Source organism: Bos mutus, chromosome 2 (genome assembly GCF_027580195.1).
Source record: "Bos mutus isolate GX-2022 chromosome 2, NWIPB_WYAK_1.1, whole genome shotgun sequence".
Classification (NCBI taxonomy): domain Eukaryota; kingdom Metazoa; phylum Chordata; class Mammalia; order Artiodactyla; family Bovidae; genus Bos; species Bos mutus.
In genome coordinates this window covers 24,765,674-24,782,084 of record NC_091618.1, presented here as the reverse complement: position 1 = coordinate 24,782,084, position 16,411 = coordinate 24,765,674, and the positions used below count along the sequence as shown (strand labels likewise).

At 39.0% G+C, this 16,411-nt stretch overlaps 1 protein-coding gene across 1 annotated transcript in view; it reads left to right on the top strand.

Annotated features, from left to right (window-relative positions):
- ACSL3 (acyl-CoA synthetase long chain family member 3) overlaps positions 1 to 10,555 on the top strand; it is a 75,091-nt gene extending 64,536 nt beyond the window's left edge. The window contains exons 12-15 of the mRNA XM_070385942.1: positions 910 to 1,101; positions 2,677 to 2,791; positions 4,169 to 4,326; positions 8,470 to 10,555. Of these exons, the coding sequence (XP_070242043.1) occupies positions 910 to 1,101; positions 2,677 to 2,791; positions 4,169 to 4,326; positions 8,470 to 8,627 (623 nt within the window). The 3' untranslated portion in view covers positions 8,628 to 10,555. The remainder of the gene's footprint in view (positions 1 to 909; positions 1,102 to 2,676; positions 2,792 to 4,168; positions 4,327 to 8,469) is intronic.
- The last annotated feature ends 5,856 nt before the right edge of the window (positions 10,556 to 16,411 follow it).

Sequence of the window (16,411 nt, the reverse complement as noted above, 5' to 3'; positions counted from 1 at the left end):
CTGTGAGTGAATTTATTATGCTTGTTTCAGAGATGATTTTGAAGAATTGGTTTTTTTTTGCTTGTTTTATTACATAAATGCAAGTAAGAATTATGGGGAAAATTTGAAGATGTATTAAATGAATAATGCCCATAAATTGCAAATGATCATATTTTATAGAAACAAAATCGCAAAATTCATTCTGTGAAACGGAAGATTTTTACCTATTCTTTTCTTTTTTCTTTCTCTTCTTTGACGGCTTCAACCCAAAATTATCAGAAGGAAATTTTTACTATAATTACGTAAAATTGTCTTGCTCATTCTGTTTAAATACTAGTCATTTTTAAAATATTTGATCCTATTAACATGTGCATATTATTTCTGGTTTGTTTGGATACACTTTTCTTTTATACAAAGAGATTCTAAGCCTTGGGTGTCACTTTTCAGCTGTCTTTTAGCAAAACTAGTGAAAATGTTTCATAAGCTTGGAACTATTCTGAAGTTATCTGTAAGGAATAAATCCTCTAAATGTATGCTAGTTTGACTTTATACTGAGATTGATTCTCAAAATGCACAATTTAGCACTTTTATCAGTTAATTAGTATGATATTTAAGCATCTCTACAGAATCCTTAAAGGAACTGACCTGCATAGTACATATGTAACTGTTTTATACACTAGATGTTGGGTTTTTGCGTTTATTTTTTTTCTCGGAATAGTAGTTTGAAAGCAGAAGTGCTTATGGTTAAGTAACTGAAAATTTGTAGCTAGATTTAATGATGAATTTTGTTCATAGTGTCTGCCTTACTTTGAGAAACCCTAATTGGATCAAAATCAGATGTCCCTATTTGGAAACTAGCAGTTTCAAATATTCACCTGATGTGTGAGGGATAAAACTATTCAATTAACTCTAAATTATTCTGTTTATTAGGTGGATACTTTAATACCGATAAACCACATCCCAGGGGTGAGATTCTTATTGGTGGCCAAAATGTGACAATGGGGTACTACAAAAATGAAGCGAAAACAAAAGCTGATTTTTTTGAAGATGAAAATGGACAGAGGTGGCTCTGTACTGGAGACATTGGGGAGTTTGACCCTGATGGTTGTTTGAAGATCATTGGTGAGCCAGCTGATACTGTTTCTCTTTAAGTAGATGTTCCTGTAGTGTCTTTTCAAAAAAGAGATTGTATATTTAGAGAAGTTGTTTAATAGTGTAAGAATTCATCTTTCTGTAATGTTGGTATGGTCTCTGTATCAGCCCTGGAGTGTAAAAATGCACAAGAGGGACTGTATGGAATTTATAAGGCTTGACATGTTATGAGGCCTTAAGGTCTGTTCAGAAGTGGTATTTTTAATTACTACTAGATAACCCTTAAAGAGTCGAATTCTTAGTAGGGAGTATTCATTTTTGTGTGCTGTGCTTAGTTGCTCAGTCATGTCCAACCCTTTGCGACCCCATGGACTGTAGCCCACTGGGCTCCTCTGTCCATGGGGATTCTCCAGGCAAGAATACTGGAGTGGGTTGCCATGCCCTCCTCTGGGGGATCTTCTCAACTTAGGAATCAAACTGGGGTCTCCTGCATTGCAGGCGGATTCTTTACCAGCTGAGCTACCTGGGAAGCCATCATTTTTGTGTATGTAGAGGTTATTGGGCAAGACTCTTGCCTGTCTGAAGCATTTCCTTCCCTTGCCATTGAGAGCTAAGGAATGCCTGGCAGCTCAGTACCAGGACTGACAGGTGAAAAATACATTCTCCTGCTTCTCCTCTTGGGTTTTTTGTTTCAGTTAATGGCACTTCTATCCCAGTCATGCCATCTAGACACTGGCAGGAGATGACAGCCTCTGCAGCCAGCTCCCATATAGTTAATCCATATTCCATTACTTTACCTTATAAAATATGCCTCAAGATCGTTCTGTCCATCTCTCCCTGTTTCTGTAATTGTAGGTCAGGTCTGCACCTTTTGCCACCCTGTTGCAAGAAATTCCTTCTGTTGTAGTGCCTACCTCTGCTGAATGCACCCTCTCGTGGCCACCACGTGATTACTGAACCCCTATCTCCCTGACTGCTTTCCTGCTGGAAACTTTTGAGTGGCTCCCAGAGGCTCAGTTGAGGGTGGCCCCGCTCACCCATCTGCCCCCATCTCTTTTGTGCTGCAGTAATGCAAACTGGCACAGCTCTGTTCTTTGCCAGTGCCATTCCACTTGGCTGCTGCTCAGTCTTCTCTGAAGACTCAGTTCAGGCCTCACTTGCAGGAATTCTTCCAAAATCAGCAAGTTGGAGAGTCTGAACACTTAGCACTACCATGTTGTACTGAAGTAATATGGTTTTTCATCCTGCTTCTCTTCAGATAGACTGTGAGCTTTCACAGGGCACTTGAGTATATATTCTTGACCTTTCTGGCATTAATGTGTCCCGTGGACGTAATCTGTCGAGCAGAATGTACCCGAAGCCCTGAGGATGGGGTCCCTTAAGAAGCTAAGTTTTTTAAAAAAATGTATTCAGTGGTACAGAAATAAGGGCCTCATTTTATTATGTGTTTTAAATTTCAGCATAACTCTTATAAGGAACTTAACTGATTGCAAATTATGTAGGGGATGGCCAGTATTTGTGGGGAATAGCCAGTATTTGTATGTATTAAAGGTGTGTTGATACTATCCTCCAATGTGCCCTGCTCCTGGCCCTGTTTTTGCACAGATCGTAAGAAGGACCTTGTAAAACTACAGGCAGGAGAATATGTTTCTCTTGGGAAGGTGGAGGCTGCTTTGAAGAATCTCCCACTAATAGATAACATTTGTGCATATGCAAACAGGTAAGAGCATAGAATTTATGCTGCTTAAAACATTTGGTAATGCTGTCGGCCCTTCCTTTCTCTGCTGGCCTTCTCTGTAAAATTATACTAAGACCTCTTCCTTCTCATGGGTTTTCCTCTTCTCATTACAGTCACTGGCTGATTCTTGCCTTGTGATGCTCCTCTCCATATTGTCCTCTGTCTGATTTCTGTTTTACATCTTGGTGCAGAATCCCATGTGATTGGAAGGTGAAGAAAATAAACCCTCCTTCCCGCTGCTTTGGTTCTCTGAGCTACTTGTCCTTCTACACGAGGAGGCTTCCCGCAACCAGTCTAGAGGAGAGCTGAGTAAAGAAGGAAATTGGTCGGCTAACAGTGCTCTGCTCAGTTCTTACTACCACTTCTCTATTCGAGCCTGCCTGGGGCCCCAGGAACCCCAAAGGAGGGCTTCCTTCCCCCCTTAAGCTAGGTTAAGCTGTGGCTTAACACATAGCGTCTCTTGCCCATGATGATTCAGAGGCAGCTGGGAAGGAGAGTTTAAAGTTAATCCCAGGAATGCACTCTTGGGAAATGTGTTGGAATTTCAGATTGACACACTGTTCACATTTTTCCGTAACACTACTGTGTGTGGCAATCATTCCCCAGTGGTAGTGATTGGGTGTTTTGTGGCCAGTCTAGAAGACTTACTGCTGCAGTTAACATAATACTTACTGTGAAAAAATAAAATCTGGTATTAGAAGAACCAATTTAGAAATAGAGTTTGAGGTACAGCCCACTTTAGAGATTTACCATATCGATTTATAAATGATTCTGCCCTCTGTTAGTCATGAAGTGTTTTCTTTAGTGATGCTAACAGTTCTGGATTTTCTGGTGTGATACTAACCAGGACTGTCTTTCTTCTGATGATGCTGTCGTTTCTTCAGGTGACTGCTTTCTGTGGGCGTGCTTAGAGTTCCTCTAGAATACAAATTCTCATGATAAAAGAATATATAATCACATTAGTTTGACTTGTTGCCAGATTTTCTTAAAAACAGCTTCTTACTTTCATTAGCTTTTATTTTCGTTTATAGTCTATTGATGTGAATTACTGACTTTTTAAAGCTAAATTTTCTAATTTCTTTTAAAAGCATGATTCATAATAGTTATTATATACATAGTTGAAATTCATCATGAAATGTCAGATTAAGGTTTATTTAGCAATGAATTCTGCCAAAGCATCAGAACGTGTTATGAATCAGACAGTAAAAGTGGCTGTTGCATGAAGTAAGTGTGGCAAATATTATGTATGTTCTTTAAAATGGTAGAGAGTTGGCTTCTAAACTTGAGTGTAATCAGTAACCACAGTTAACATGGTGTGCCATTTAGTGCCCTAACCAAGTTGTCCCTTATGTATTTCAGTTATCATTCTTATGTCATCGGATTTGTTGTGCCAAATCAAAAGGAACTAACAGAACTAGCACGAAGGAAAGGACTTCATGGGACTTGGGAGGAGCTGTGTAACAGCTGTGAAATGGAGAATGAGGTACTGAAAGTGCTTTCTGAAGCTGCTATTTCAGGTGAGTGAGAGTGGTAACTGGTTCTGGGACTGAGATGGGGAGAGAATACTTTAACTTGTTTGTTCTGTTTTTGTTACAAGGACTTAGGTTACATTTCCTGCTCAGAAACCAATCATATTTTCCTACCATTAGTTTGGAGAACATGCTTGTCACCCCCATCCATTCAAGCTCCTCTGGGGACACACAAGGCCACCACGCCCACCACTGATGTACACGTATCAGAACGTTCTCTTCTCACAGTTTCTGTTTTCCGGTTTGGCCCTTTCTCCACTCTGCTCTGCTGTTTCCAAGGCCCTGCTGGGCTTCCCAGACACCCCAGCCCACAGTGAACCGTCCAAGACTCTTTCTACACTGCTATCATGTGTCCTCTACCCCTTTTGTATGTGTATGTGTGTTTTGTGGAGTGGGCACAGAGAGATGTAGTTTGATATTCTTGGTTTAATAAAAACAGCTCTACTGTCTGAGTCATCAGCGTTAAGTGAAATATAAGTGTGCATTTTTATTCTCCTTAGATATGTCATTCAAGATAATGAAAAATGTAGATCTCATTTAATCAGATGAAGTTATTCTGACCCTGTATTTCAGGAGTAATTATGTTTTTTAGCATGTCAGCCTGAATATAGTTTCCAGCTTTTCTAGGTAACTCAAAATCCTTGCACTGATGCTGAATTAAGTTAGAAACCTATATTGTTTCTCCGTAAGGTAGAATACTGAAACAATTAAGCATAATTTAAAGTTTATATACTTAAATATATATTTTTTAAAAATAAATTTTGTAAACAGACATATAATTTACACACCAAACATCTCAACCATTTAGTATACAATAGTTTTTAGTATGTTGGCAGAATTGTACACATTGCCATATCAGTTTCAGATTGTTATCACCTCATTGTCTTTGTCATCACCTCAAAAAAGAAATATTGTGTCCATCAGCAGGCACTTCTCATCATACCTCAGACCTCTTAGTCCTTGGGAGCCACTGATCTTTCTGTTTCTGTAGATTTGCCTGTTCTAGAGATTTTGTAAAAGTCGAACCATATTGTATATGGGTTTTTGTGACTGGTTTCTTTCACTTAGCATGAAATGTTCATCTCTATATTTTTGTTGTAGTGTGTATCAACACTTCATTTCCTTTTACTGGCCAAAGTATTGGAACTTCAACTTTAGCATAGTCTTTCCTATGAATACTCAGGGTTGATTTCTTTTAGGATTGACTGGTTTGATTTCCTTGCTGTCCAAGGGACTCTCAAGTTTCTCCAGCACCACAATTCGAAGGCGTCACTTCTTTGGCATTCCCCCTTCTTTGTGGTCTCTCTCACATCTGTACATGACTACTGATAAAACCATAGCTTTGACTACACATGGACCTTTGTCAGCAAAGAGGTGTCTCTGCTTTTTAATATACTATCTAGGTCTGTCATAGCTTTCCATCCAAAGGGTAAGCGTCTTTTAATTTCATGGCTACAGTCACCATCTGCAGTGATTTTGGAGCCCAAGAAAATAAAATCTGTCACTATATGGGTCTTTATATATTTTAGATGCAAATCCATTATCAGATATGTGATTTGTAAGTATTTTCTACCATTGTTTGGGTTGTGTTTTTACTTTCTTGATGGTATCCTTTGAAGTACAACAATTTTAATTTTTATAAGAAACAATTTCCTTTTTTTCCTTTGGTTGCTTGTACTTCACATTTGAGAAGCCGTTGCCTAATCTAAGTTACAAGTAAATATTTTATTTTCTTCTAAGAGTTTTGTAGCTTTTGTCCTTATATTTGGGTCCTTAATCCATTTTGAGTTAATCCATTTTTATATATGATGTGAAGAAGGGATCCAACTTCATTTTTAAGCCAAGTCTATATTCAATTCACACCAGAGAACAGAATCAGTAGGTTAAATATATTTAACTATAGAAACTTTTCAGGTAGGGAATTAGTTTGCCTTTTCACTGGGGGCTGGCTGGACAGACTGGCAATCTGTAGGACAGACTGTTGAAAAAGTGGACTGGAGCTCTTAGGCAGGGGTCAAAGCCCCTGTCCATAGGCAGAATTGCTTCTTTTTTGAGGGGGCCTCAGCTCAGCTCTCAAGGTCTTTGAACTGACTTAGCCATATCTATAAAACCACTTTCAAATTGAATAACTGGGAACTCCAGCCTAGTCCAGATGAGGCATAAAACCACCACAGTCCTCCTGTTGTCAGCTTGGCACCCACATACATTTCCTTAAACCATAGTTTAAGTTCCAAGTAAAGACAGTAACAAAGTCAGACTGTCACCTAACATTAAACAGTTATCTTGTGTGCAACTGAAAATACATGAACCTTTTCTCCAGAAGTGTTTGCACACCCCTGAGTGATTTTTTAACTCTGCTACTTTGATATCCTGTAACTTAAATACTGTGATATAAAGTTAACTTATTAATATATTATGACAAGAGAATGAGGGGAAGAAAACAAAAGTATTTGCTTACCATATATACAAACATATTCACAACAAAATAAGGAAGAAATACTCATAGTTTTTATTAGAGTCCCCATTTCCCCAACTGGTCATGTGATTGTTGCTCTGTTCATTTTTCTAAAACCTGGTGTAGATGATATCGCTGTTGCTAGCATCGTTTTGAGTCCAATCATGAGTGCAGTGCTGAGTGTTTATAGCTGAGCGTGGGCTTCCAGGGCCTGCGTGCGAGTCTCCACGCCTCTCAGTGCTGTCAAACTCGTGTCCTTTAATGCTTGGTCCCTACTGTACTGCTTTTTCTCATGGTGGCTTTTCCAGTTAGAAACCACTCCTGAAATACTTGTAATCTTTGAAGAATAAAACTTTATTATTTGAGTTAATATATCGTTTTTCTTCCTAAGGCATCTATATCTTGAATTCAATTCTTTTAAAATGTATGTATTATTATGGCTAAGTGTTTACCCCTTTCCCAATAGTATACCAGTTGAGAGCAGAAACTATTCATTTTTATTCATTTTTGTATTTTAAAACAATGTTTACTAAAGCATTTTACACAATAATTTTTGCTGGTAAATATTTGTGAAACAAGTGCTGGAAAAGTAAATCAGCCTTAATAAGGAAACGTGCTTCTTCAGATCTCATTCCCCCACCACCCCCTATCCTTCCCCTCTTGTGGATCTCCTTGATATCGAGCGGTGTGTGAGAAACACAGTAGGGAGCACACAGTTTTCCTCAGAGCTCACGGCGACTGTCCTGGCTCAGTCACTAGATTTCTGTTTTAACTTTATTATTTCTTAGTTGTTAAAGTGATTTTTAGAAAATTATTTTATTTTTGGCTGTGCTGGGTCTTTGTTGCTGTGTGGGCTTTTTCTCTGGTTGCAGAGAGCTGGGGCTCCTCTCATTCCGGCACGTGAGCTTCTCATCTTGCCATGGCTTCTCCTGTTGCGGAGCACGGGCTCCAGGGCGCTCAGGTTTCAGTCGTCGCAGCTCCCGGGCTCGAGAGCACTGGCCCAGTAGTTGAGGCGCATGGGCATGGTTGCTCTGAGGCATGTGAAATCTTCCTAGATCAGAAATTGAACCTGTGTCTCTTGCATTGGCAGGTGGATTCTTTACCACTGAGCCACCAGGGAAGCCCTCTAAAGTGATTTTTAAAAAATAAATTCAAAGAAAACAAATAGGTATAAGATCAAAAGTGACACTTCCTTTTTTTAATCCTGGATACTAGCCCCTCGAGCATATCGTTTATTTTATCTGTATCCTCATCCTACACATCTAGTTGCATGTAAGTTTATGTAGTGTTCAAACACAAGGCAAAATCATTTTTTTAAACCTAACAATATATGGTAAGTATCTTTATATACCCATACCAATAGATCTAACTTATTTTTAAAGAATGAATTGTGTACATTTTATGCCTATATCATAATTTACCCAACTCATTCTGTTGATGGACATGTAGATTTTCTAAACAGTTTTTTGCTATTATAATTTTTATATATATATATGTTTTGCTTCTAGTATTTCTGAGGGATAAATTGCTTAGAAGTGAGATTTATTAGCTGTAGATTTTACATTTTGATGGTTGTGTGGAGACTGAGGAAGTTAAAATTGTTTGCTAAGAATTTTAATTGTATATTTTTCATGGCTCTGTGTTTACTTTTTAATTTCTTTTTTCCACAACCTCAGCAAGTCTGGAAAAGTTTGAAATTCCAGTAAAAATTCGTTTGAGCCCTGAACCGTGGACCCCTGAAACTGGTCTGGTGACAGATGCCTTCAAGCTGAAACGAAAAGAGCTTAAAACACATTACCAGGCGGACATTGAGCGAATGTATGGAAGAAAATAGTTATTCTCTTTCAGCATCAGTTTGCTGCAGGGAGCTCAGATCAAATAGGAAAATACTTGAAATGCATGTCTCAAACTGTGAGGCAGAGTCCATTCCTCATATTAAACCTAAACTGTTATTTCTCATGACATCACCATTTTTAACTGACAGGATTAGTAAAATATTAAGACAGCAAACTTGTGTCTGTCTCTTCTTTCTTCCCCTCCTCCAGTTTACTTTACCACCTAGGACTGCACTTGTCAGCATGAGGACTTTTATGAATCATATTGGGGAACAGTGATTTTAAAAAACCTCAAGTTTTTAAACATGATTTATATGTTCTGTATAATGTTCAGTTTGTAACTTTTTAAAGTTTGGATGTATAGAGGACTAAATAGGAAATATAAGAATTGGTTATTTGGGGGGCTTTTTTACTTACAGTATTTAAAATGCAAGGGTATGGATGTGAAATTATGTAAATTTCATTCAAATGCTTTTGAATCAAATCATTGTTGAACTAAAGATTTGTTGCTGTGTAATTATTGTCTTGTATGCATTTGAGAGAAATAAATATACCCATACTTATGTTTTAAGAAATTGAGACCTTGTGAATATATGCCTCACAGTGTCTTCTTTATATATTTATTTTTTCTTAGGGAAAAATGAAGTTGGGTTGGTGCTGCATGAAACAATAGCAATAGAGGGTTATGGTTTCATAGTAAAGAAGAAACACAGTGAGGGTATCGCCAGTGGACCATTAATCTCTAGTAGCTGACCATCAAAATATCTAGTCTTCTAGTTAGCTATGGAAACTAGGAAACTATCTAAATTTTTAGAATTGGGAACAATTCTAAAAGGTAAGGTAGAATTTAAAAACAATAAATCAAAGGATGGAATGTTATTCTTTATTTTCACTGACCGCATATATATATATATATACATTGAATTGTCTGTGATTATGCCATATTAATGATGGAAAGCTATTTCTCATTTTACCTTTAGTCGAGCTGTGTAGTGAAACATCTCATATTAAAATAAGGATTATTTTCTTGGATAGTTTGCACTGGGTGTATATGTGTCAGGCACTATAAAGTGTCTGTTGGTGGCTTATTAAAAAATGCACCTTATTTTTTCTACCATAACCTTTCTACACTAGAAAATGAGATACTTTAGAATGCTTCTAATAGTAGCATTCTTACTATGATATATGAGAATTTCACTTTATAATGAGGTGAGTTAATTTGCAGCTTTTTCATGTCATTGTGGAAATTGTTTGATTCTGAAAACATTGTATTATAGTATGTCGTTTCATATGTATCGCTTGCCTATTATTGAGTAATATTGCACCAATTAAGATGTGTTCAGATTAGGATGTAAAAAAATCATAGGTACCCTGTTTTTCATGTCATATTAAGTATCTTTTTGAGTCTCAGTTACTTTAGGCACCAAAAGGCAAAATAAAAACACATATATATGAAGAGAGATGAACATAGATCTGTGTAGGATGTGAGAGCGTTGCGGGCCTGCACCCTGTGGTTTTTGGTCATTTCAAGAACACATCATATTTGGAGATACTGCAATACAATATTTTTGTTTTAAACTTTTCTTGTATTCTTGTATATATTTGTATTGTGTTTTGAATGCTTTTCATGTCATAGTTTAAATTTTCAGTTTGAAAAAACTGCCAAGAAGAAGTAAAAATAGGAAAGATTAAATGGTGTATCTCTAAAATGTTGTGATCTGAAACTTAAAGTCACCTTGGGTGGAGAGAATTTGTTTCTGATGCTTTATCTTTAGAATAATTATTTGCTTTCAAATGTTGTTTGGAAAGTAGAAAAAACGGTTCATTGTTTCAAAGGAGAGATGTCAATATAATTGTGACTTGAAATAGTGGCAGATGAATATGTAGCTTATCACTGATTCAGAATAAAAGTTATTTTTCAGAAACATCTAATATTGCTGGCTTGATCTGTACACAGTCTTATTTTTCTCACTTTTTATGGTTCCTGTCATTCCTAAAATATCAGATACCAGGTGTCAGGTGACACGGAAGAAATGAGATTAAGTAGCATCCCCTTTCCAATTACTTTAATCCAAACCATCTCTGGTGACTTGGAAACTTGTATGTTTTAGTATTATCCTTTCAAGAATAAAAAGTTGGTTGATTTGAAAAAAAAAAAGTGGGAGTGGGCTACGGATGAGATGGCTGGATGGCATCACCGACTCGATGGACGTGAGTTTGAGTGAACTCCGGGAGTTGGTGATGGACAGGGAGGCCTGGCGTGCTGCAATTCATGGAGTCGCAAAGAGTCGGACACGACTGAGTGACTGAACTGAACTGACCCAACAACTATAATTTGAATATAAGAAAAATAAATATTGGTTTAACCAGAAGAACTTGAAGGGAAACTTCCAAGAATTATCTAACAGTCTATTTTCAGATATGTGTATCAATTCTAAACAGAATGTTTTCTAACTGTTGTTTTCTGGAAGTAAGCTATATAGAAAATTGTTGAGTCTCTCCTGAAACAGTCTTACTCGTGTCTAACTCTGCAATCCCATGGACTGTAGCCCGCCAGGCTCCTCTCTCTATGGGATTTTTCAGGCAAGAATACTGGGTAGGTTGCCATTTCCTCCTCCAGAGGATCTTCCCGACCCAGGGGTTGAACCCATGTCTCCTGTGTTACAGGCGGATTCTTTACCTCTTGAGCTATCAGGGAAGCCCAACAATATGGCAGTTTACAATCAGGTAGATGGGTGGCCATCTCTGCTCTGCACCAGCCCCCCACCTCCATCCCTCTTCCCTTCTCCCCAGGTCCCCACTCTCCCTGCTGGTATTTCTCAGCTTAAACTTCATTAGAAAGTTTTATTGACAACAGAACAAAACAAAGTTAGCTACTTTCTAAATGCTACTTGGTTTAAGTAATGGATTTGATGTCCGTGATCTCTAAAGCTTGATGTTTTTTCAGCAATGTTAAATCTGGAATGACTTTGCTTCCAGAATACACAAGGTTTTATAGTTTTCAAAAATTATTCCCTGTGATACAGCTTTGAAGCTTAATAAATCTCTGTGTGGGTTCTTTTGTGATAAGAATTATGTACATCTGTGATGTTTTAGAGGAGATGTACTTTTAAACTGTACATAATGGACCACACTGGAATGTACTGTACACTTTATATACTGAAAATCGGTTGTTCACTGAATTCATTTTCAGTGTTTTCTTGGTTACTGCTCTTTCTGCCTGAAAGAGTGCACATCAAAAAGAAGCAAGATAGCTACTATGTGGTATGGACTATATATTTGTGACTTGACATGAAGTTTGAAGAATAAAGATAGGTAAAAATTTTCTGATACTAAAACTCAATATTTTGTTTTTCCAAAGAAAGAAAAGCTCTCTCCATAAAAGCTAATTGACATTCCTAAAATACTCATTGAAAAAGGCATTAGGGGAATTGTCTTTCTTGGGCGGGCAATCCATTTGAAGGGAGACTTGATTCTAGGAGTTCTGTTCTTGATGTACTTTGCTAGCATCTGTCCTCACTTGCCCTGAGCCCTCTGGGCCCTTGCCCTTCCTGTCCTCCCTTGGGTTTTGACAGCACAAGAGCCATGCTCTGGTGATAAAAGGTTTTCTGCACGTAAGCATTCACATAGCATAAAGTCTTGAGATGATGAAGTTTGGCATTAAAATTTGTGGGGCAAAAGCAGTTCAGTTGCTCAGTCATGTCCAACTCTTTGCAACCCCATAGATTGCAGTATGCCAGGCTTCCCTGTCCATCACCAACTCCTGGAGTTTACTCAAACTCATGTCCATTGAGTCGATGATGCCATCCAACCATCTCATTCTCTCTTGTCCCCTTCTCTCACCTGCAGGCTTTCCCAGCATGGGGGTCTTTTCCAGTGAGTCAGTTCTTTGCGTTAGATGGCCAAAGTATTGGGAGTTTCAGTTTCAGCATCAGTCCTTCCAAACATTCAGGACTGATTTCTTTAGGATTGACTGGTTAGATCTCCTTGCAGTCCAAGGACTCTTCAAAAGCATCAATTCTTTGGTGCTCAGGTTTCTTTATAGTCCAGCTCATCCATACATGACCACAAGAAAAACCATAGCTTTGACTAGACAGAGCTTTGTTGGCAAAGTAATGTCTCTGCTTTTTAATATGCTATCTAGATTGGTCATAGCTTCTTTTCCAAGGAACAAGTGTCTTAATTTCATGGGTGCAGTCACCATCTACAGTGATTTTGGAGCCCCCCAAAATAAAGTCTCTCACTGTTTCCACAATTTCCCCATCTATTTGCCATGAAGTGATGGGACCAGATGCCATGATCTTCGTTTTCTGAATGTTGAGTTTTAAGCCAACTTTTTCACTCTCCTCTTTCACCTTCATCAAGAGGCTCTTTAGTTCTTCTTCACTTTCTGTCATAAGGGTGGTGTCATCTGCATATCTGAGGTTATTGATACTTCTCCCAGCAGTCTTGATTCCAGCTTGTGCTTCATCCAGCCCAGCGTTTCTCATGATGTACTCTGCATATAAGTTAAATAAGCAGGGTGACACTATACAGCCTTGATGTATTCCTTTCCCAATTTGCAGCAATAAAATAACTAGATTTTGTGCCAACTTTGAATCCTGGGGTTGTGGGAGGAAGTGTTCTGTCCTGCCTGATGTCTTAGAAACCTGCCTTCAGCTGCCATTTATGTTGGTTTCTGATAAGACTGGGTATAAGTACCTTTGTACTAACTTAAACTTTTGTAAAAAGTAGGTCTTTGAATGTAGTCTTGTAACTAATAGAACATCTGGGGAACTTCAATGTTTGTTTTATTTGAGTCAGTTTAAAAAGATGATTGTGCCTAATTCCTGTCATTAGCTTTGCTCAGTTTATTAAACATAGGTAGCTTAATGTTTCTACCATCCTAAATACACCTTATACTTTTAGGATGAGGTCGCTAGGTCATGGAAAGATTGTCATGGAAAGATTCTCTCTGACATAACCCTTAAAAACAGCAGGCTATATACCAGTGTAGCCTGATTTGAGTCATGAAAACAGGTTATTCTTCAATTGGATCCCCCCCAAACTTTACTCCTGTCTCTGATTCCCTTCTCATTGGTCCATGTGCAGCTTGCAGACTGTAAGGGCATGTCTGTTTAGAAATCACTTCTCATCCCAGGACCTTGACATGGGACTGAACTTTTTTGAACAGATTCAAGTGTTGACATTATTACAATGCATATGTGTGTCCATGTTTAATGTTAAATGCATTTTTCTAGTCCCTCCAGGCTTCTAAAAACAGCCTTCAGCAAACCCCATCAACGCCCCCTTTTACTGATACCTTTGAATACTGTTCACTTTGGTGGGATTCTTTCAGAAGCAACTCCTACCATTTGGTTGGGGTTCAGGCTGGGTTGGAAAGGGAGGGGACGGGATAGGAAGGTGCTGATGTGTAAGACATTAATAACACCCTAACAGCCCAGCAGTGTGTGCCCTGGGATCCAACTCCTCCCTCCACCCTGCCCCCATCCTGTGGAGAGCCCACCCCAGGCCCCACGCACCCTTTGGGCACTTCCCAGGCAAGCCCAGGGCATTCTCTGCGGGGAGCGAGCTCCGCCTCTGGCAAAGGTCATGAGGAAGGAGGCTTGGCATACGCAAAGGCGGGATCAAGCCTCAGGAGTCTCCCTGGAAATTCTCGAGCAATCTACCCCCAAAACCAGAGTCTGCCTACTTTCTGCTTTGTGCTTTCACCTACACCTCTGACTTTATGGGGGGCTGTCCCCCACTACCTCTCTGAAAAAAGAGTTAGCTTATAGCTCCAGTTAATAATTCCTGGGTGTGATAGTGTTTCAACCTACAAACTCCCTTGGAAGTCCTCTAGCCTGCCTGAATAGGTTTTTCCGGCCACATGTGATTGCTCAGAGCCTCCAAACTGTGAGAGGCATGAGATGTTCTAAACTGTCTAAATACAGATTCCTTTGAGCAGTCAAAAGATTGATTAGAAATTGTATTGGTGAAGGGATTTTCACTTGTTGGGTCCATGTTTGCTGCTAAGTCTCCATATCCCTTACCTGCTGTGTCCCTGGCAGTGTATTGATTAATATAATTGGTGTAAATAGTAGCTTTAATGTTTGTAACCTGGGACCCTTGAATTAATTTTTTTCTTGTTATAGCCCACCACACCTTTGCTCTGTAGGAATGCAACTTTATCTAATGCTTTTTGGAGGCTGGCGCCTGACTCTAGAATAATCACCTTTAGAGAAAAAGGCCTCCGGGCCAGAAGATGATGCAAATCACCTAAACTTTTGCATATGATAAGTTTGCAGGAAGAAAGCCTGGCTTACTGCATGACTCTACCCCTTCCCCCATTATCCTCTATGCATAACTTAAGGTATAAAAACTACTTTGGAAAATAAAGTGTGGGCCTTGTTCACCGAAACTTGGTCTCACCATGTCGTTCTTTCTCTTACCTTCTGGCTGAATTATTCAGCCTCTTTTCTCCACTGAATTTCTTCACTGAGCTATCCTCATTCTATTACTCTTTATATCCTTAATTAACGTTTAATTAAGCAGTTGTTTCCTGATCCTCGCCGACGCCGTCCCCGCTTCGAATTCCCTGGATCCACCGGGGCTGGTCCCCGGCAAGTGGCGCCCAAACAGGCTGATTCGAAGGTAGGTACCTCAGAAAAAGTGTAGAGAAAGTGTTGAATTGAAGAAGTGTTGAGAAAGTGTTCAATTTACGGGACGGATAGGCCCCCACCCAGGGTGCCGCGGACCCCCCTGTAGGACAGACAGGGCGAGTAGTGGTGGGAAGTGTTAAAGGGGTTTGAGAGAAAACCCGGTTTCTAGAGTTAAAAGGCCAAAGAAAAGCCTGATCTTTTAAAAGCTAAAAGCTTTATCTTCTATTATACTTAATTTTCTGACATGGGTAACACTGAAACTAAGAATGGCAACTCTTTATACAAGTAATCTTGAAACTGTTAAAGAGGCTACTGTTAATTTAGATACTTGGGTGAAGGTAAAAAACAACTAAAAACTTATCCTATAAATATGATTAAAAATGTTCTGGACCCTCATCATGAGGCTGTGGGATAGCCTATGGGAGAGGCTATAGCGGTGGATGGTAGTGGGTCACCTTCTGCGCAGATCATATTTTCTGCCATTGACGAATGAAAGGAGGGAGACTGTGCTCTACCTCCGGAGGAAGGAGAGGGCTTACAGGACGCTGCGGCCGGGCGCCCTGGCGAGCTCCCTCCCCCTCTACACAAACCTTTAAAAATGTATCCAACAATTTCTGATTTAAGGCGACTACTCCACCTCCGCTTGCACCTCCCAGGGCCTAAAAATTCCCCAGTTTACATCCAAAGTCTCCCAGAGCATCGCCTAAAGCTGAAAAAGATAAAAAAGACTTCTTTTAAACAAAGGAGCTTTTAAAAAATACACAATATACAGAGCCTGCTCCTTGAAGAAAACCCCCTCAGGGGGGCCTCACCCAAGCAAAAAATAAATAAATAAATAAAAAGAGAAAAAAATAAAAATAAAAAAAAAAGTAAAAGAAAAAATAGAGAAAGATCTAAAGATAGAGAAAGAGCTAAAGAGTGAAAAGGAGAGAGGAACAGAGAAGGAAGGAATCAGGGAATGCAGCAAGATTGAGAAAGGAAGAAAGGAAGTTAGAAAAAGAGATACAGAGAGAAAGAGAGGGAGGAGGGAAGAAAAAGAGAGAAAGAGGGTAAAGGGAAAGAAACGAAGGAAAGAGAAGGGTAGCGAAAAATGAAGGGGGAGAAAAAAGTGAGAAAAGCAGGAAGAGAGGAAGAGAGAGACT